Source organism: Periplaneta americana, chromosome 4 (assembly GCF_040183065.1).
Source record: "Periplaneta americana isolate PAMFEO1 chromosome 4, P.americana_PAMFEO1_priV1, whole genome shotgun sequence".
NCBI classification, from domain to species: domain Eukaryota; kingdom Metazoa; phylum Arthropoda; class Insecta; order Blattodea; family Blattidae; genus Periplaneta; species Periplaneta americana.
Window position 1 is genome coordinate 204,915,441 of NC_091120.1, and position 22,771 is coordinate 204,938,211.

The 22,771-nt window shown below is 36.1% G+C and overlaps 1 protein-coding gene across 5 annotated transcripts in view; it reads left to right on the top strand.

Moving 5' to 3' along the window:
• The window catches only part of LOC138698673 (zinc finger protein 271-like), a 46,444-nt gene that overhangs the window by 19,284 nt on the left and 4,389 nt on the right, over positions 1-22,771 (top strand). Inside the window, exons 1-5 of one of the 5 annotated variants that reach the window (XM_069824834.1) lie at positions 3,353-3,506; positions 14,244-14,311; positions 18,637-18,707; positions 21,138-21,242; positions 22,472-22,545. In XM_069824834.1, the coding sequence (XP_069680935.1) occupies positions 18,690-18,707; positions 21,138-21,242; positions 22,472-22,545 (197 nt within the window). In that variant the 5' untranslated portion in view covers positions 3,353-3,506; positions 14,244-14,311; positions 18,637-18,689. Of the gene's footprint in view, positions 1-3,352; positions 3,507-3,610; positions 4,327-14,240; positions 14,312-18,636; positions 18,708-21,137; positions 21,243-22,471; positions 22,546-22,771 lie in introns of those variants that run through there. The other 4 variants (XM_069824833.1, XM_069824837.1, XM_069824836.1 and 1 more) reach the window with 4 other exon arrangements.

A 22,771-nucleotide genomic window follows, 5' to 3' on the forward strand; every position in this document is an offset into this window, starting at 1 on the left:
CTTTCTTTCATTGCAATTTAAGCTTGCTTTCATTACAATTTAATCTTGCTTTTATTCCAATTTAATCTTGCTTTCATTGCAATTTAATCCTGCTTTTATTCCAATTTAATCCTGCTTTTATTGCAATTTAATCTTGCTTTTATTCCAATTTAATCTTGCTTTTATTCCAATTTAATCTTGCTTTCATTGCAATTTAATCTTACTTTTATTGCAATTTAATCCTGCTTTCATTACAATTTATTCTTGCTTTTATTGCAATTTAATCTTGCTTTCATTTATTGCAATTTAATCTTGCTTTTATTGCAATTTAATCTTGCTTTCATTGAAATTTAATCTAACTTTTATTACAATTTATGCTTTTATTCTAATTTAATCTTATTTTCATTACAATAAATTTTCCGTACATCCGTGGTGCTACAGCCCATGAAGGGCCAAGACCGACCAGCCAGCTGCTGGCTTCACATCCACATGCCGAAGCAGAGGTGGACGATCATCCAACCAGAATGGAGGTATCGTGTGGTTAGCACGATGATCCTCCCAGCCGTTATAGCTGGTTTGCGAAACCGGATTTTTGCTACCTATCGTAGCTCCCTAAGTGCATCACGATACTGGGTGGGCACCGGTCTCATACACTGGCCGAAATTTCATAAGAAAATTTCTTCCCCCATGAGGACTCGAACCAGCGCGCATTCCGTAATGCGAGTCCTAGGCAGCATGCCTTAGACTACAATGCCACGGCACGGGACTTCATTAGAATTTAATCTTGTTTTCATTGCAATTTAACCTTTCTTTCATTGCAATTTAATCTTCCTCTGGGGTGTGCAGCGTGCAGAAGGTCCAGTGGTTTTGTGTCTGGCTGATATGCAGTCAGCCAAATGAGGGCAACATCGTTTTCAGATGAAACGAGGTAGAACTCTCCTGACACGTGACAGCATCTTACACTGGACAAGCAATTTCAGGAGACAGGTAGTGTTGTATGTCAAAGCAAAAAAACAAAGAAACAACGCCTTACCCAGGATGATGTCGATGAGACACATACAACTTTCCTCTGACGCCAGTCTAGCCTGGCTGACTCACTTTGTACAACAGATGAATAATTCTAGGCTTTTTGTGAAAAGTACTGGATGCCGGAAAGTAAAACCATGTATTTAGTAATCTATACCATTCATAGTAAACAATTTAAAAAAAATGTCGACTTCATTTGTCTAGTTCTTCTGTACAATTACTATCTTTTGAAATACAAATGCTTCATGTGATAAGCTTCTTGTGATTGGAACGGCATCTGAGAAGGCCTCATCAATAACTAAACACTTTCTTATCTCTTCAGAGGAAAGCAGCAGTTTCGATTATGACTGGTATTAATGATGTTTATGATACTAAACAGCTGCTTCTGCTAAATTTGTTTTCTTTAGTTTAAGGGGAAGGACCTACAAGAAATCTCTTTTCTCATTTTATTTTAAGTAATGCCTCTATTTCCCTAACATAGTTTCATATCAATGTATGAAGCCTTTTAAATACAACCTTTTTACTTCTGCCCTCTATAGTACAGTCATAGACATAAAAAATGCAAAAAGTGCAGTATTATAAAGAAAATGATATATCTGCTCTCAAGAGTATCATGGAACCACAAATCTTGTGTTAAATGAAAGCTAAAAGACTGCTAATAAATTTTGTTTGATAATTTTTAGAATTTTAATTTTTATTTTGCATGTTTATGAACACAAAGAAAAATTGCACATTTATTTTTAACTTATTCTTTAATTTGCAATTTGACAATTTCCTCTCAGAGAATTATTCCTGTATAATGTGAGAATATGCCCTGAAAATATTATTCAGTTATCTCTATTATTGTCTGAGATATTACATATTAAATGTTGAAAAATGTAAAATAAACTCCGGATATTCAATGGAGAAGTTAGAGCACAGGGTAAAGGAACTGGAGCGCTGCGGCTATTTAAAAATAGCGTAAAAGCAATTATTTTCTTCCTGACAACCTTGAAATGTCGCTCAAATTAATACTGTGAAGTATTTTGAGGCTAAAAATAAAAGTAAAAAAATGTTAAATTTGGTACATATTTGGTCATTCCTGTAGGTTTTTCCCTTAAGTTGTAGCATACAAATCTGTCAGTCTTGGGTTCGATTTGCGTAATACGAGTGAAGATTTATCCCGCCATCCAGAGGGACTGGCTATATTGTCTTGCAGTATGGTACCGGTAATCAGTGGTCATACCTCATGGTGACTCGACAAAGAAGCCACATTACTGAAATATCTGCGGTTGTTGTTGAACTTAATTTAAACATTGCATCTTATTACTATTTTATATAAAACAATCACAGCGGCAAGGACAAACATGGGGGAGGCTGACTCCATTCGAGTGGGGTGCGGGATGGCTCGATTTGTTGATGTTTCTTAGGAAGAGGATACAAAATATTCACAAAACTTTTTTACATGGCTGAAGAATTCTGTTAAATCACATATTATTGAAATAGTAATTAGATTTTGACTGAAGTGACCTACTTCTCAACAGCTTCTGTAAAATACGTGGTCCTTCAGTTAGGACTTATTTATTTATTTATTTATTTATTTATTTATTTATTTATTTATTTATTTATTTATTTATTTATCTACAGTCATTGAACACAAAGTGTTTTAAACCTAGTCCAAAAATAAAAATTACAAATAAATTAATATTAAAATTTACAGTAAAATTTACACATTTCCATAATTAATATTAAAAAACTGAATTAATGTTATAAAAGGACTTATCTATCAACCATCCAGAGATAATTCTTTTAAATTCGCCCTTGCTACTGCACAACAATTGAGTAGGTACGTATCTGTTTAATATATTGACACTAGACCTTTAACAAATTCAATAAAATTGAAATGAACTTACGGCGATTCTGAAGAAAATACGTATGGATGGGAAAGAGAGGAGGCTATTCTGTAACCTTTATATGAAACGAGTCAACGTCAGGATATGAAAAGAAATGTCAGAAGGAAGTGGAACAGGGAGAGTAGTACCGGTATGACAAGAATAATCTTTATCACTTAACCGTTCAACATTTGGAGGATTTGGTAAAGACCTGTTTTCAGAACAGGAAAGGATGATTTGAATTACATTTATTAGCAGAATTTGGAGTCACTCCAATAGCATGTGGGTATAATTTTGAATTACTGAACGGACAGGTTTTATTTTCCTGAAACGATTTAGGATGGAAAGCATAATCAGCGTCTTATTGGAAACGTTTACATTAGAAGTAATGAGTATTACTTCGTTCTGCGGTCAGCATTATTTCATTATAGTTATACACGTAACAAAGATAAGATCACGGCTTCTCAGAATGCAATATGGAGTACGATTCAAATGGCTGTGGTTTGTATAATACTAGTAATGGAAAAGTTACAAATTCCTTTTCGTTGTTATAAAGGAACACAAGCAGTTTTGTGATATGTGATTGTGAGTTTTTCCTGTTCGAACAGGAGGCAGTCCAACTTGATAAAGGTAAAGCAGACTAAGAACAGCATGAAAACTGGAGTGGAGGCTGTTGCAGCCGTTCCGGTACCCGGCTTTGATGTTACATGTCAAGCAATAAAGAATTGCGTCAGCTGCTCTTGAATTATTCAAAATGTCAGTTGCGCAAAGCAAATATTAACTTACACGTATTTAAAAGCTTAGTTTTTATATCAATTTCTTTAAGAGGGATGCTGCTCTGAAACTCTTAATGTATACAGCTATTAGAATTTTGATATTGCGTGCGTTATATTAGCAGAGGCGGCTCTGCTATAATCTGGTGACTGCGCCTCGGTATCCTGCGCAAATCAAACAATAATTATTATTGCTTTATATTTAAGCGATATTTACACGAACGGCTAGTGCTTTATTTCTGGCGGAACTGCAGTTTTTGTTGTATTTTTCATCATGATACCCGAGAAACGTGTTAATAATTAATTTTTTTGAACCCCGCTTAGGCCTTGAAAGTCGGGAAAAAAGAAATAAAATTCCCATTCACTGGACAGCAATCCCTTTCCTAGGCTTTATAATATATTCTACACAGAGTTTCACCACAGTCTACTATATACAGTCACGAAGCTTGAGTTTTGAGGGTGCTAGAAACAATAGATTGTGACGGTACTATTTTGCATTGCCTGTAATGAGGCGATATTAGCGATCCTAGTGGTGAGCAACTATCTAATGTTTGCATATTTACTACGTATTGAGCTTCGCGACTGTATATACTAGACTGTGGTTTTACCATCTTTCTCTCCAGAAGGAAATCACTGCAAACGGCTATGTAAAATTCACAGTCCTGAAATTGCTAGAGGTAAGAAAATTATTCAAAATTATATTTCGTTGCAATCTGCATTATATCTTTACAATGTTTAATAACGAAGACTGATAATGATTTGCAGATCTGTCATAAATATATAGGGTGAGTTAAAAGGTTTTGTGAGATGCTATGAAGAGAAAATATAAATATCTTGAAAAAAAATACTGCATCTTTTCATAGATGCAATATGAAGAGTCCATTGCAAGAATGATGGATGTCATTTTATTGTCGAAAATGAACCAAGACTGTCGATGCATAGCTTAAGACATATAGAATGTACATACAGAGTTATATGGCATTAACACTGATAGTCATTGTCCAGTAATGATCGGAAAATCACAGTTAAGCTTTGAGCACTAAGCATTTCAAACTTTCAATTGCTTCTCCTGCAAAATGTATTCCAAATGACATCAATCATTCTTGCAGTGGACTCTTCATATCTTGAAGTGTAATTTGGAACACCGTGAAATTTTGATGCGATTTCTATTACATGGGGTTAGTATTACTTGATTAGGATTGTATTAACATCTGAACAACATTAAAATATGATTAAATAGGCTACTTTATTATTGTTAGACAATACCCGTTCGTACCAGCAGTATTATATCAACATTTAGCTCACTGGTACTGTTGAGTCTCACCTTTATTTACAAGATGCATTCGAAGTGTCTTTCATCCATAGAGACGCATGGATGCGTGACAGCTATAATTAGAGTCCGAATTTTTATGTAATTACTGTACGTCTTTTTTCCTTACTATGTATATGTTTGAAAACTAAAAAAGTTGGCGAATTAGGACCCTAAGACCTTTATATTTAATTGTAATACTAGATATTTTTACATATTTCGCACATACATACATACATACATACATACATACATACATACATACGTGTTCTGCCCAAGGGCTGATCTTTCACTACAAACCCAGCATTCTCCAATCTTTCCTATTTTCTGATATCTTCTTCTGCCCCAAACTCTTCTCCCATTCACCACTCCTTCCAGTACATCCTTCGGTAAGCAGTTCTTTCAGCCAGTGACTCAACCTATTCCTTTTTCTCTCTCTGATGAGTTTCAGCATCAGTTTATTCTTTCTTCACCCATTCTTTTCATCGCAGCTTCATTTCTTATTCTGTATGTCCATTTCACACGCTCCATTGTTCTCCATATTCAAATTTTAAATGCTTCTATTCAGTTCTCTTCACTTCGTCGTAATGACCATGTTTCTGCCCCATACAATGCCACACTCCACACAAAGCACTTGACTAGTCTCTTCCTTAGTTCTTTTTCCAGAGGTCCACAGAAGATGCTCCTTTTTTTATTAAAAACTTCCTCTGCCATTGCTATCCTCCTTTTGACTTCCTGGCTGCAGCTCATGTTACTGCTTACAGTATACTCCAAGTATTTGAAGCTGTTCACTTGCTTAATTTCGTATTCGCAAGTTTCCCTTCTTTATTTTTCTTCCGACATACATTGTCTTTGTCTTGTTTGCATTTATCTTCATTCCATACTGCTCACAGCTGACATTTAGCTCCAGTAGCATATCCCTCAAGGCTCATTCTCAATGAAAATTAAACATAATGTAAGCATTAACTTAAGAATATAAACGTTATAGTAAAATCAAGAAGTCATACCATCATTCACGATGGGAACATAAACAGAACAGCAAACATACTTGGTAACCATGGAAACATAACGACGCCATTTTCTCATATTCTATTGTATACTTTAGCGCTTCACGATTGTGTTCTGTTTGCAAATCACGTAAGCATAAGCATGAAAGTTTGGTGTTAACGTCTTACGGTAATGTTTATGTCAATGCTTATGTGAATCATTGTGAATGATCCCATTTGGTAGCCTGGGCGCAAACTTCTGTGTTTATGTTACGGTTATGTTTAATTTTCATTGTGAATGGGCCTTTCTTCTGCTAACAATGCCATATAATCAGCAAATCATAAGGCCCATTCACAATGAAAATTAAACATAACCGTAACATAACCACAGAAGTTTGCGCCCAGGCTACCAAATGGGATCATTCACAATTATTCACATAAGCATTGACATAAACATTACCGTAAGACGTTAACATGAAAGTTTGCAAACTCCAAACTTTCATGCTTATGCTTACGTGATTTGCAAACAGAACACAATCTTGGAGCGCTGAAGTATACGACAGAATATGAGAAAATGGCGTCGGTGTTATGTTTCCATGGTTACCAAGTATGTTTGCTGTTATGTTTATGTTCCCATCGTGAATGATGGCATGACTTCTTGATTTTACCGTAATGTTTATATTCTTAAGTTAACGCTTACGTTATGTTTAATTTTCATTGTGAATGAGCCTTCATGTACTTTATTCTTCTTCCTCCTACTTTCACTCCTCCCATGTTCTGGAAACAGTTGTTCATCAAATCCTCCAAGTAGATATTGAACAGGGTAGATGATAAAGGGCAGCCTTGTCATACTCCTTTCCCTATTTCACTTTCTTCAGACATTTCATCTCCTATCCTGACTTTGGCATGTTTCAAGATCTGTAGCATGGTTCATAACAGGCTATAGTTTTAATTCCTTCTCAGCATAGATAGGCCTAATGTATATTTACATAGAAGAGCGAAGAAAATATATCTTTATATGAGCCAGAACTTTCTGCTCGGAGCATGCATAGTGTGGCATTCTTTGACTTAGAAAAAAGTGACTGAGCTTCAAAATTAAGCTATTCTCTGCTGTAGATTTATATACTACTGCTAAATATAGAGCAATGAGATAAAATGATGTATCCATACAGCTTGTAGGTACAGTACTGTACCTATATTATCCTTTGTTATGGTCCGCTGGTACAAGTGTGCCATGTTCTGACAGATACCGTCAAGTGAGACGTCCCTACTGCTTGATAATATACAGTAAGTACATACATATCAGCCAGAACCTCAATCAGAGGTATTGTGAATATTAATTAGATATTTCTGCTTTAACCTTACAAAGTATATGAAGTCAAATGTATTGCAATTTTGATTTTAAAAAATGTATTTCCTGTTCAAATCAGATAACGAAAGATTAACTTTATTTCCGTGCATATTATGTGATTTCATTTACGCTGATATGTCTTAAATAAAAGTTCATGACATTGACTATGAACAGCATGATAACGGAACTGTGTTATTACGGAATGCGTAGATTTATACAATGCGTCAACATCATGATATTCGTGTTTTAATTTTTGTTTGATATCAGGGTATCACGTGAAGAAAATGAAACTGATACTAATGAGCACTCATATTTAATATAAAAAATATAATACAAACCCGGAAATTCCTTTAGGGAAAATACCACTGTGAAGACCCAGGTTTAGATATTTGGACAATCTGAAGGACCTAAAAATTTTAGAAATTCATGATAATTGGAAAATTGTTTGTCAGGACAGAGCACAGTGGTATTATATTTTAAACTTACCAGCCAAGAGCTTTCATGTAATAATAATAATAATAATAATAATAGTAGTAATCATTATAATAATAATCCTCACAATAATAATAATAATAATAATAATAATAATAATAATAATAATTTCATAAGTCATAATAATAGTAATAATGAATATTCATCATTGTTATTAAATTTTAATTTTTTTTTACTTATTTATTGATATTTATGTGCTGGACAACAGCCGTAGGCCAATTATATAATATAATTCAGCACATTAGTACTATACAAAAGAAATAATAAATATATTAAGATCACTTAAGATATATCAATAATTACCGGTAAGATTAAGATGATTAATGTAAATCAAAACATAACCTATAATTTCAACTGATACATAAATAAAGAAACATAAGAATATAATTGCCAAAATTTACAGATTATATAATACAAGTCAATTAGTCATACTGTACTGTACATTAAATGGATCAAAATTATAACCATGCATATTGGCATTTTTTGTACATCTAGAGATCAGAGAAAGAGATTTAGAATTTCTGATATAGTAAATTTTGTGAACTCTAAATTCTTTTGTAGAAATACGAAAGCTGACATTTCTTATGACTAATATTAATAGCAATGATCATCATATCATAACAATAATAATAAGCATCATCATAGTAATTGTAATAATTAAACTAATTATAGTAATCATCATCATAACACCATTATCATACCAATCACAATAATAGTAGTAGTAATAATAATAATCATAATAATTTTATAATAATCGTAATAATAATCATCATAAATGTCACAATAATCATAATATTAATAATATTTTTTTTTTATTTTATTGTATTTATTAATGTGCTGCTTAACAGCCATAGGCCAATAATAACGCAGCACAGGGATACAATAATAATACAAAAATAAAAATTGAATATAATATTTACAATGGTAATAATACAACATATGAAATAAGTAAATTAGACCTAACATTGTAATGTTAATTAATGGATGCAAATAAAAATAAATCAATCTTAAACGAAGAATTCTTTTCTAATCGATGATATATTATGCCATAATAATAATAATAATAATAATAATAATAATAATAATAATAATAATAATAATAATAATAATAATAATAGTCGTACTGGTAGTATCATAATAATCATCATCACAATCATGAAAATAATATAACTTCACAGTAGTAAAATGTTAAAAAAGAAAAGGTGCCTGAGTTTTCTGTACAGTCATTAGTTTTATTCTCTGTCATGAGTACCAGTAGACTGTTAATGATGAAGAATACGAAGTTGCGAAATTCTGAAACGGCCATACAGCAAATTCAATATAATTATATTATCTTATTTAACATTTTAGCACTGTGAAATTTTATAATATTTTATATATAAAGTGTTACAATGCGAATCACTTCAAAAAATTGTAGGCCTATTTAATGTTATTAGCATTTTGCCAGGACCTGTGATAACTCGTCTTCCTTTTTTTTGCATTCATGTTTAAGGGTCCCTTGACTTTTCAACAAGTAGACACATCCAACTTTCTTCTTCCTTAAGCTACGGTTTGGCTACGGTGATCTTCGCCGACGATCATCGCTGGCGATCTTCGCTGGGATTCTGTCCCGTTGATTTGAATGTGCATGATTTCTTTACGGCGATGAACGTCAACGAACGTCGCTGGGCTCGACGAACTTCATCGGCATTTGCCTTGGAGGCAAAAACGTAGCGATCATCGCCGAGAAACCAATTGTAAAATTACAGTAGGTCATTTAATAACATGTGATTTATACATCATACATACCATAATGGCGGTAAAAGAGAAATCTTTCTGCAATTTCTTCACTAATGAGGACGAGATATTAATTGATTAAACACAAATCCCTGTTTGACATGAGCCAAAAAGAAGAACCAACGTAAACAATAACAAATCTATATTTTGCAACAACCAGAACTGTTAATACAATTGAGTGAAGTGATTCATAATTGAAGGACACACACGATGCGGCAGATTTAGCTACTGAAGCAAAAATTTCAGTGTGAAATAGTAAGTGAAGTGGAATTGCGAGCAAAGGAGAGAAGAGCAACAACCTCCTTCTCACATTCTTTTTTTATATGTAAAATCATTTCCTAAATGAAAAATAATAACATTGTAAAAAGTAAAAATAAAATGTTTATATCACTGGTTTTTATGCTTATCTTTCAGCTGGGCTTATTGGTTTGTGCATAAATTTTGTGGGTAATTTTGCAATATCATTTTCAATTGAACTTAAAACAAAATGAAATTGTTCGGGAGAAAGTCTGAAATATTCCTTAAAATTGATGGGTTCATTTTCAAGATGTCTTAATATCAATGAATTAAAAGACCCCTCTGTATATCTATTTCTAAACATGACATTAACTACTTTAAAGATCCGTACTTGTTTTTCAAGGCAAAATTTATATTATAACGTTATCATATTGTCATCCACTTATCAGCTGATCAGACATGGTCAACTATATAAAACAATAAACTATCCACCTACGAAGTTCACCGGTAAAGAAACCACTCTCTAACTATGACCGCTGGCGATTTCAATCATCAGCGATGTTCGTTCGACGAAGATCGTTGTAGCCAAACCGTAGCTTTACTGTATAGCGACCTTTACATGTTCGAACTTACCGGCTGTCTAATGTGGGCCATATTGAGCTATAAGTTGAAAACTGAAAACGTCAACTTTTTCCTGCATCAATTTAGCCACATTACTATAAACATTGATCTTTTTTCCATACCAGTGAGTGTAGTTACAATATGTCCAATGGGGTATTCTTGTGAAAAACAATATAATATCGTTTATACTATCCCTAAGTGTATTTCTTAATTAGTATTAAATTTAAGTGTTTCTCAGTTACTGTGTAAATAGGTTTTTAAGATTCAACATTGAATAACTTTTTTTGACTTTGATCATTATTCTCCTGGATCCTTGAAATGTTGGAAATAAAGTGGCCCTTCTTGCAGTGGGGTAGGCCTGTCACAATACCAAGAAAGAGGGCTGCCCAACTTGATTAAGTTGCACTCCTGCTCCCCAATTAAAGATGCTGGCATCACCCTCTTCATGTGTTACTCACCAAGACTCAAAACTCTAGAGTCACTTCTTTCTTTCAGCTTGACTTTTGTGTTCGGATTAGCTGATATATTTCTCTGTATTAAAGTTAAGATCCTTTGGCACAAACAATTAAAAGTAGAGAGACATCTCTGGCTCAAGTGCTATCGCGTTGGTCTTCCATCCTGGCGGTCAGAGTTCGATCTCCAGCCAGATCGTGATACAATTTGTGATGGATCAAGCAGACGTTGCAGAGGTTTTTTTTCGGGGTACTCCCATTTTCCTCCATTCCATCAACACTCTCCCCTCCCCCTCATTTCTCTATCATCTGCAACAGTAAAAATAGGCAGGGGCGAAGTTTTGGGGGTGGTACGGGTTTCCGATGTTGATATAGGAAGGGTTTTGTAGCTCTGGACCGCATGGGCCTAACAGGCTACTCGTGTTCGGATGGAACCCAGCTCTATCAGGGGCTGAGGTAGGATGGTCCATCTGTCAGCGTCGGATTCACGAATGCCATCCAGGCCCTTGTCAGACTTAGGACAATTATAGCGTACGTAGGGTGCACAAGGACCAAAGTATGCCTAACTGTATGGATCTGCCCCAGTCTAGCCCTCGGAAAGCAAGCAAAGCCAAGGAGGCAAAAATATTTAGGGAAATATGCAGTAAAAGCTAATTAGGCAGTAGAAGTATATATATTGATGGAATTTTCATTAAAGAAAAATAGATTATATTATTACAATGTACTGAAGTACATAATTATGATATTTCTGTGCAGAAATTCTGCGTCATCATATGATGAAAGATGAGTGGAACAGAGAAAAATTCTCTCCGGCACCGGGATTTGAACCCGGGTTTTCAGCTCTACATGCTGACGCTCTATCCACTAAGCCAAACCGGATTCTCATCCCGATGTCGGATTAAATCCTCTAAGTTTAAGTTCCACCTGTTGGGTTCCCTTTAGTGGTCTACCCTCATGCACTGCGTCATAGATGTATGACAGTGGCACAATGTCCACACATGTGCAGAGGTGCACTCATTATGAGTGACTAAGTGACCGGGATCTGACGAACTAAGCACCGTCTTAAATCACTGAGGGATTATTTTTCGCATATCATATATTATGATGTATCGAAGTATGTATGATATTTCCGTGCAGAAACCCAAGAACTTAAACTGAGAGGATTCAATCCGACATCGGGATGGGAATCCGGTGTGGCTTAGTGGATAGAGCATCAGCATGTAGAGCTGAAAACTGGGTTCAAATCCCGGTGCCGAAGAAAATTTTTTTCTGTTCCACTCATCCTTCATCAAAAATAGATTAGTTAACTTATCAAAATCCAAAAGGCAATTATGTACATGTGAAATATTAATTGGGAATCTCAACATATTAAATTTAGATTCCACTGAAAGTAAAGGATTTGTTTATGGTTGTATCATTCCACAAATTGGAAACAGATTAGAATTTATAAATCTTCTCACTATTCGTGAGCTGCCACAAGGGACAAAGAGTACTTAACCATATAAATGTTCACAAGTTGAGTGAACCATTAATTTTGTTTTGACAATGAAACTCCTACAAGTACATAGCTGCAAATACATTTTGTGATTGATGGAAATATACCTAGTTTTAGAGAGGCAGGTGTTACAAAAAAGTAAAGAATGCTGATGAACTTGGTTTCATTTCGAATATAATTAATAATAATTATTTATTTATTTAATCTGGCAGAGCTAAGGCCAGTAGGCCTTCTCTTCCGCCCAGCCAGACTCTAATTCTAATTAAATACATTTGCTTACATAGTTATTACATTAATATCTAGATCATAAAACAACATGAAAGTAAATGATGAAAATTGGATAACTAATGTTAGTGTGACAATAATAAACACTGGCAAGAAATAGTTATAATAATAATGATAATAATAATAATAACAATAATAATAATAATAATAATAATAATAATAATAATAATGGTAATTATAATAGTAATAATAATAATAATAATAATGAGATAATTTATATATTTATCTGTGATATATATAACCATTAAACACTGAGAAACCTGAAACAGCTATTATTGTTGACAATAATTGTTAGAAAAATATCTCGTTAACCTATTCTTAAATTGATTTGATGTCTGACAGTCCCTGACATTACTCGGTAGGGAATTCCAAAGTCGAGGAACAGCCACAGTGAAAGAAGATGAATATGAGGATGTTCGGTGGGAGGGAATGGATAATATGGGTGATGCTTCAGGAGAGCAATTGATCCTTTCAATGCAGCTAAAGTTACAATCGGAATAATAGATGTAGGTATTCCAAGCCTCTTAAACACATCTTTCGTGAAGAGAGTAGCGGTACCTCTTGCTCCAACCAGAAGTCCGATTACTTCAAGCTCTTCTAGCTGATACTTTTGGAGGTAATAGGGAATGGTAGGATTGTAGATATTCTTTTTTTCCTTATCCACTTCTGCTGGCTGTTCCTCATCCGTTTCGAAATGCACAGTGGGATCAATTATGAATCCAGATCTTGTAGATTCCTTGAAAGCTATTATATCTATGCGCCGTGTACTGCCAGTGATGGAGAGACCATGTACTTCTTCAAAGGTGTTGTAATTGGCATCTTTAAGGGCAGTGGCTATAATTGATCGTACTTGGTGGTGTCTAGCGTTTCGCAGACCTTCGCCATGCGGACAGGATCCCAGGACGTGTGCAAGAGTTTCAACCTCGTCGTGGCAATGCCTACAACGGTTGTCCTGAGATCTTCCCGGCACAGCACGTACTGCAGCAACATTTCCAACCATTTTAATGCCATCGCGCCATTCGCTATTGGAGAGTCCTTCGTGTTTACAAATCCATTTGTTGGCACCAGGATATTGCTTAAATAAAACTACGCCTTTCCCTTTCTGTGAATGACGACACCAAATATCAAATTCTCTGTTCCTCAGAAGGTTACGAATCTTTGTAACATTTAAGAAATATTCATTCTTATGAAATAAGGCATCTTCTGGAACAATGTCAATATATTCTGCTCGTCACTATGACATGGACTTCTATTAAAAGATACAGGCTTTCTTGATTTCAAATAATTGATTGTTATACAAATGCAGATTGTGAACTGAAGATATTAGTAATAAAATAAAGTTGTGCTCTTAAATATGTTAGGTGAAGCATCGGTGATTGCAAATAAAGTGATATGGTAATAAGAAACAGGTTTTACTCTTGAATGTCCAGACTGGGCCTGAAACAAATTTATCTGAAAAAGCCTACAAATCTGCAAGTAGGAACAAAATAGTTAAATTGATTAAAATTCTAGTAAATTCTCTCTTTCAATTTAATTTCAATATCTACAGTGATGCTACACATTTCTATGTTTTTACGTTTGTTTCAGCAGCATTCATGTTCTGACATCGTGGCATCGAGGATGCCAGCAATGCAAAGCACGTGGATTACCCTGATGCGGTGAGTTGGGACAGAGAGCCTCCTGGACCTATCTCTCTTTTATATCCGGATAAGTTTTTCGGCATTTATCTGTATTTCGAATACATTTTTAATGCTTATTATTTTTATAAAATATATGTTATTTATTGTAATGTATTTTATTTACTACCATAACAAGAAGTATGAGTTTTTTTAACAATTTTGCATATTATTTCACTTGTTGCCATAGAAACAGTGCTATTACATAGGCCTGCTTTATGCTATTACTACATAGCTATTATCAAATACCTTAATATAATAATATCGGACAGCTGTATACTAGCAGCATTGGCGTGAGTGCGAAATATCGCGGACCTGACATCTAGCGGAGCAGCGTGGAATTACGTCCACAAATACAAATATTAATTGAACTATAATTTATATTTGAGTTGCTGTTCATGATGAATGACTATATATTCTGAAAAAAGAATTGTCAAGGTTTATATGAAGTCGGAACAATAACAATACTACAAATGAAGAAGGTCGTCGTTATTTAATGTAACATTATTTTATATCAAAGCTGCATATTATGAGAAATATTGCATGCTTCATATTATTTTCCGTAATTAATTGTTGCATATTTTTTCTTTGCTTTAGTGAGGCAAATTAATTCTGATATTAATAATGGATTGAGGCCATGTCTCAAAGCTCAAGTCCACACTACACACTACTGACTAGCAACTAGCTGACTTGTAAACTACACACTAGGGAGCTTTGGACATGTATGCTTGAAACATGGCCTTCTTCATAGATTATTTTTCTAAAAACCATGAAATCACGGTGCAGCACTAAATTAAGAAGGCAATGTCCTATGAATTATGTGGAAAATATAAGGACTTAATATATAATAATAATGTTTAAAACATTGTACCGAAGGCACTAACAATGCAGTGTTCAAAGTTAACGTGTTATTCTACATTATATTTACATTATTTCACTTCCAAAGCATTTTCAGATTTAATAACCCCAATTGCTGATGAGGTATCCATGTTTGTTTAGTGAACAAGTCAGCAATCAAGCAAGCATTTTCGATTACTAGCTACTACGGACTTGATTGCTATCCACTATGTAGCTTTGGATCATAACTTCTGACGTCATATCCGGCTATTTAGTCAACAATCTAGTTCACTTCAGCTGAAAATGTGGCTTTGAGACACGGCCTTACAATAATGCTTTATATACGCATTGCTGACAACTGCAAAGATAAAAATGGTAGTAATCTGATGCTTGTAATAATTAGTAAAGGCATGTGGACAACAATGAAACTTAATTTACTAAACCTCAAAATTTTCAATATATTTTAACTTCTATTCATTTATTAGGCCTAAATAAAACAACTAATTTTTATTGTCCTATCAACACAGAGACAAAGGCATCAGGCCTAATAAAGAATTTTGTTGACTCACGTTTTATGAATTCTCGGAAATCGAAAGTACGATTTGGAGCAATTTGTAATGCTGTAATTGTAGCAATTATAAACAGCATAATATACACAACCTGACATTTTAACACAGCACTAATTAATAAAACTATAAACTAGCCCAGCAACAATATACATTGCAGTTGATTACAGCTTGTTTCACGAGTATCTCCACACCGGCAGGTAGGTAGCAGCACCAGCGTCGTTCGCGCGTAGAACTGCTAAGCTGTCCGGTATTATTATAGTAATGTGTTTGCTATTATTATCATAGGTCCCAGAAAAGAGCGGATAGCCGCACCCTGTGTGGTTTCCGCCGAGCGCATAACCATTTCTCCAGCACTTCTCCAATATATAACAGTACTAACAATAAATGTTCAATAATGTGGACTTGTCATATTCACAGTCATTGCTGAAAATGGCCCCCATTTGCCGCCACACACAACTGACGTCTTCTAATGAATGAACGAATGAACAGCACTCTGAAGTTCCACATCGTTGATAGCTTGGATTTCTTCTCGTATATAATCTTCCTATAAACTCTACCTTTTAGTGTTCCCCATAAATAAAAGTCACAGGGTGTTATATCTGGGCTTTGTGGAGGCCACAAATTATTACTGATTAATCTCGTACCGAAAATACGCCTCAATTCCCTCATTGACACGACAGTTGTATGAGCAGTGGCAGAATCTTGTTGGAAATAAACTGACAATTGTTCCGCATAAGAACACTATGTTTTCTGCTTGATTTTCGATTCTTCACTGAGCCTGTTTCTTTAAATCTTTTAGTGAGTCGTCTAATTGTGGCAGAAGGCACAGGTCTGTTTTGAAACTTTATTCGAAATTTTCGTCTTGTTTTCGCACATGAGCTTCTGCCTCTTATGTACGTATTGTACATATACACACGCTCACACAGTGAGAATTTGTTGCTAGGCATTACCTAAATACACAATAATCACTCAAATTAATTCACTAACGTTGTACACTTGAAGAATCGAGAGTTTCATTACACGACTTCTAAGCACACTGAATGCCATATGGCTACTGGAGGTCGATTGCACGGGAGAAGTGGTTATGTGCATGCCGGAAGCCACGCAGGGTGTGGCCGGCCAGCTGCTCTTTTCTGAGACCTATGATAATAATAGCTCTGTATTAATGTTAAAATACGATCCATGACCTACTGTAACATACTAGATATTCTGTTGCCTTTTGATAAGATGTTTTTATTTTGAGAGTAGAATAAATTTCTTCTCGAAAATGTGTCTTTGTTACGGTAATGAATAAAATTATTTATGCAACTTATGTGTGGCATCTGAGTGAAATGCCAACGAATTGAGTCCAGGATCCAGCGCCAAAAGTTACGCAGCATTTGCTATTAATGGATTAAGGGAAAACCCCAGGAAAAACCTCAATGAGATAACTTGTCCCAACCAAGATATGAAGCGGAGCTCACTCGTCTAATGGTAAGACATGCTCCACAGTGGGGGACCTTTTAAGTGGTTGAAGCGTCGGCTGGAACAATGTTGTAAGTTACAAAATTTTCATTTGGCGTGTTTCCGTGTAATAATGTTTTATGTCATGATACTTTGCTATACTCTTTGGCTTGCAACTGTCCATCAATGCAGTACGTGAAATTTGTCCACTCAAAAGTTTGCTACCCTCATAAGAACAACGTTGTACGTGTACATATTTTTGCAGCTCCTGTAAATTTTACCAAATGTAACTTATAACATTGTTCCAGCCGACACTTCAATTATATTTCTACGTAGAAAAAAAATTGAAATTGTTAATTAATTAGGGAAAAAAATACACACATAACCATTCTCTCCCCTTAAGCAATGTTCAGTACACTATGGAGACTGGGTGTGTAGTCAAGAGAGCTGTTGGTCGCACATTTATAGCAACTCTCGTTTCTGACTCTGTCTCATTGCTGATTCTTCAGGCCTGCTAGCCCCTTCCTAAGCCTTCTAGTGTAATACAATTTTCGTTACAGTACCATGTTCGAAGTTCTCATCCCATCATTGTCCCTAGGTCACAATTATTGCTTTCTTCTTCTTCTTGTTCATGATCAATCAATCAATCAATCAATCAATCAATCAATCAATCAATCAATCTTCTTAATGTATCCAGCTGTTTGCTGACAACATAAAGTCCACTATAGTCCACTGTAGTCTATTCAGTTGTTGTTTTTCACGAGAAATGAGGGGTATTTTGATCGGTGTTCATTATAGATGCCTGTTGCTAGTAGCCAGAGGTGGGGTGTAGTCAATATATACTGCAGGGCTGTGTCTTCTGCAACTGGTACTGATGATTTTAATTTACTTCTTTTGTGGTTTATGGATGGACAGTATAGAAGAATGTGTTCCAGATCTTCACCATGATTATTACACCACAGACAAGTAGGATTATCAGAAATATGAAATCGGTGTAGGTACAATTGAGTGACAATGTGACCTGTTCTGGCTCTTGTTAAAAATGTTTGAACATGTCTGGGCAAGTTTTTGTACATTTCCAGGTCATTTGGTTTCTTTTGTACAGACTGTAAATTTTTTCCTTTGTCAGAAGAGAGCCAATTGTTGATCCATAGGTTTGTAAAATGAGACTTCACTGAAGCAAAAGCACTGGATAGAGATATCACTTGAAGAGGTCTTGGTTGCAAATATGTTGCCTGTTTTGCAATATTATCGACTTTCTCGTTTCCAGGTATACCACAATGACTAGGTATCCGTTGAAATATTATTTTCTTTTGGAGTTCTTTTAGTTTACTTAGTTGTTTCTGAATTGGAATAATTCTATGTGCATATAGGTTTGGTACATATTTAATTATATTAAATATAGCCCCCTTGGAGTCAGTAAGTGTGTTGTTCATGATGATGCATTGGTCTGTGCAGGATCTTCCGTGCTGCGTGCCTCAGCCAGTGAGAAGAAGTACAGTTCTGAGCAAATGGAGTCCAGCAGTAAGGTGAGTGGTAGTCCAGTCTGAAGACCAAATAATTCTAAATTGTTAACCAGTTGTGTTCTTGGCATGTGCAGAGCAAGATACATAACCTCGCAGGGTTATGAAGTAAAATTAAGTCTCGAAGAAGATGGAATATTTGATATGAAAAGTCTAGCACCGAGAATATCACCAAAAGGGTTTCTATTGGTCTTCCTAATGGGGTACTCTATCCCCGGAAAACACACTTTGTAACTAAAAAAAAAAGACTTCGTAACTTATTCAACATTTCATAATGAATGAATGCTCTGCTTGCGACTTTTTCGCTTCCAGAACAAAGCAATGCTGACACTTGTAAAAGTTATCAATGCCAACCTTCACATATACATAGATATAAAATGGATTGTTCTACTTCTGTAATTTTTAGTACCTAACATCCCTTGTATAAATCGGTCAATTTTTATTACTCTACTGCCACTTCCAACGGACTCCTAACGAATATTCACACATTTATCACTGGGATTGTGGCGCTGGAAATCAATTTAGAACACTTTTATGTCAGGCACAACCAATTTCAATTTTTATTGTACAATATAAATGCAATTATCACTACAATGACACAATAATTCTTGCACTTAACACAGAAACAACTTCGGAAACGTAATTAACAGTCGCAGTTTCACTTCACATCTACTAGATGACTCTTGAGTTCCAGCCTATAGGCGTAGCAGGGATGCCAATATCGGCAAATGAAATAAAACTGTGAGGAATGTTACAACAGGTGTGCTAAACGTTAGGAATGTTACAATAGGTGTGTAGCACGTTAGGTTAGGTTAGGTTAGGTGTGTAAGATAATATGAATGGTTACCACAGTTGGCGAGACTGCAATCATTCTCCCACTCCACCTCTAATAACATCACAACGACGGAATATGGCCGCCTTCTTCCTTCAAGTACGACATTTTCCTATATAAGTAAGGAACCTATTTAGAGCGGGTTGGGTGGGACCACAGCTCTCCCAGTGATCACATCGAGTTTCTACTACTCCACACTACAAAACTAAGGTATTTTGTATTGTATTGTATTGTATTTTCAGTGTTTGTTTTTAATTTCCTATAATGGCAGTACAGTAATAAAAATTCACCTATAAATCTATTCATCTATAGTCGCGACGCTGTTATTTCCGGCGTGACTCCGCCTCTTTGCTTACGTCTTAGAAAGTGAAGGCTCTATAAAGTCTAGGTAGGTAGTATTGTTCGCCATTTTTGTTCTTACGTTGCTGAGCTACCATACGAGGAATCTATTTGCCACACCTTTAAACATTATCATGTCGTAGCTCCTATGATAATAAATCAAACGCACTGTAATTCAGCAAATAATTGAGCGGCAAATAACGTCTTTGTGTGCTTTCTGCGAACACCAATGAAAGAGCTAAAATGGCGGGCGATTATATTAAGTATTTATCGAGCCTTAAGAAATGAATCAGCAAATCACAAGACGCACACGTTTAAATGTAGCCGAATTGCAACGCGATTGGCTGCCGGAAATTAGAGCGACGGGACTATAGCTTGCACTTGCATGGTTGGCTGTTATCTTATAAGTATATGACGTCATCATTTCCTTTTATATACATTTCATTTGGAAACAGCCATCTATCACCTGGTACAGTAACGAAAGCGATGGTGCTCTCCCTATAATCAACTTTAGGAACTTTATCTTAACGAAAAACAAATGATGTTAGATGCTGAAACTTCTGTAATGTTTTCACCATTTTGATCCTCAAGAACATACATTTCACATTAAATAAAGATTACATCTTTGGATGTGATTCGTTAATTTTCGGAAGATATGAATATTTTTTAGTATCATAATTGAGAAGGTAGCTAGGAGAGGAGGAGAGAGGTCTGTACTCCAAAATTGTTTCGACAAAAAAGCATTTGAAATATTAATTGATCATAACATAATGTATGTTAACTGAATCAATTGCTAATTACATGCTATTTGAGAGACTAAACTTTTTTAAAACTATATTTTAATAAAAAATTGTACAATCCTTTTTTATTTCTGAAATCTCACGTAAATGAGAAATGTGTTACAGGCCCTTGTTTTGAACAGTACTTTGAATGCCTATTTAAATGTCCCTAGAAGCTATTCTTAGAAGTTTTAAAGTACTTCTATTTATGATTTACTCAAAATTCTTTATAAAACTTACAATTTGGAGTATAGTTTGTTGTTTTACTTTAAAGTTTGCCTTCGGATCCGTCAAACTTAACCTCACTTCCATGTTTTGCTGGAGACACAGATAAAATAGTGGGATGGTAATTTGTAGAGTTGCAGATTAAACTATGGGCAGTTCATTTCTGCATTCTCCAGAAGAAGAGCCTTAGTCTTATATGTCTCATATGCCCCTCTTCCTTGAGTGCTCATGGCTAGCTCAGTTTGCATTTCTTTATCGTAGCAGGATGGCGAACTAAACGAAGAACTAGAAGTGGAAGCTGCATCTGCGGGCTCGGATGTGGCTGGCATGCGGGAAGAGGAGCCGGGGTCAGACAGCGACTCTAATGTAAGCCTGCCATAACAGTCAAGTCCATAGTCTTATCAAATGGAAAGGAAGTTCTTGATTTGAAGAAATGTATGTGTAGCTGTTCCCATCATCCGTATCTCACTCTATGTCCATTTCCCCCTCTCCTCTCCTCTCGTCTCTCCTCTCTCCTCTACTATCCTCTCTTCTCCTCTCTTCTCTCCTCTCTCCTCTCTCCCCTCTCCCCTCCCCTCTCTTCTCTTCTCTTCTCTTCTCTTCTCTTCTCTTCTCTTCTCTTCTCTTCTCTTCTCTTCTCTTCTCTTCACTTCACTTCACTTCACTTCACTTCACCTCACCTCACCTCACCTCACCTCACCTCACCTCACCTCACCTCACCTCACCTCTCCTCTCCTCTCCTCTCCTCACCTCACCTCACCTCTCGTCTCGTCTCTTCTCTTCTCTCCTTTCCCCTCTCCTCTCCTCTCCTCTCTTCTACTCGCCTCTTTCCCCTCCTCTCTCCTCTCGTCTCTCCACTGTCCTCTACTCTTCTCTCTTCTCTTCTCCTCTCTCCTCTCCTCCCCTCTCGCCTCACGTCTCTACTCTCCGCTCTCCTCCCTCCTCTCTCCTCTCTCTCTCCACCCCTCTGTCCTCCCCTTTCTCCTCCCCTCGCTCCTCTACTCTCCTCTCCTTTCCCCTCTCTCTTCTACTCGCCTCTTTCCTCTCCTCTACTCTCCTCTCCTCTCTCTCCTCTCGTCTCTCCTCTCTCCTCTACTCTTCTCTCCTCTCTTCTCTACTCTCCTCTCCTCTCTCCTCGCTCCTCTACTCTCCTCTCGTCTCTCCTCGCTCCTCTACTCTCCTCTCGTCTGTCCTCTCTCCTCTCCTCTCTCCTCTCGTCTCTCCTCGCTCCTCTACTCTCCTCTCGTCTGTCCTCTCTCCTCTCTTCTCTACTCTCCTCTCTCCTCCCTCCTCTCTCTCCACCCCTCTCTCCTCTCCTCTCTCCTCTCTTCTCGTCTCTCCTCTCTCCTCTACTATTCTCTCTTCTCTTCTCTCCTCCCCTCTCTCCTCTCTTCTCTACTCTCCTCCCTCCTCTCTCTCCACCCCTCTCTCCTCTACTCTCCTCTCCTCTCTGCCCTGTGAATTAACAAACAATACATCCTCCTCATCTTCATAAACGATATTCACTGCATGTTTGTGTACTAGACACAACACAATGTTAATTCTTGACTATAAATCTGTGTCAGTCTATGGAACAATTGAATTTGCTATTGCAGGACGATTCGTGGAATGTGGACGAATTCCTAGAGGTGGAGGTGATGACGGATGACAACGATGTTTGCCCTAAGAGGTAGGTGCTGATCAGAAGTCTTGACTCTGGTTCTTAATTGAGATACATCCTGGGGACTGGCGCTCTTGGTGACTAGCAATACAAGGAAATGCAGCCTAGGACTGATGCGAAGTCCATACCTCACTGTTAAAGATATCATGTTGTTACGTCACTTTTCATCTAAGACCTCCAGTCCCAAGTACCAAACAAGAAAAGTGGATACGAGGCATAATTAGCTTCGAATCCT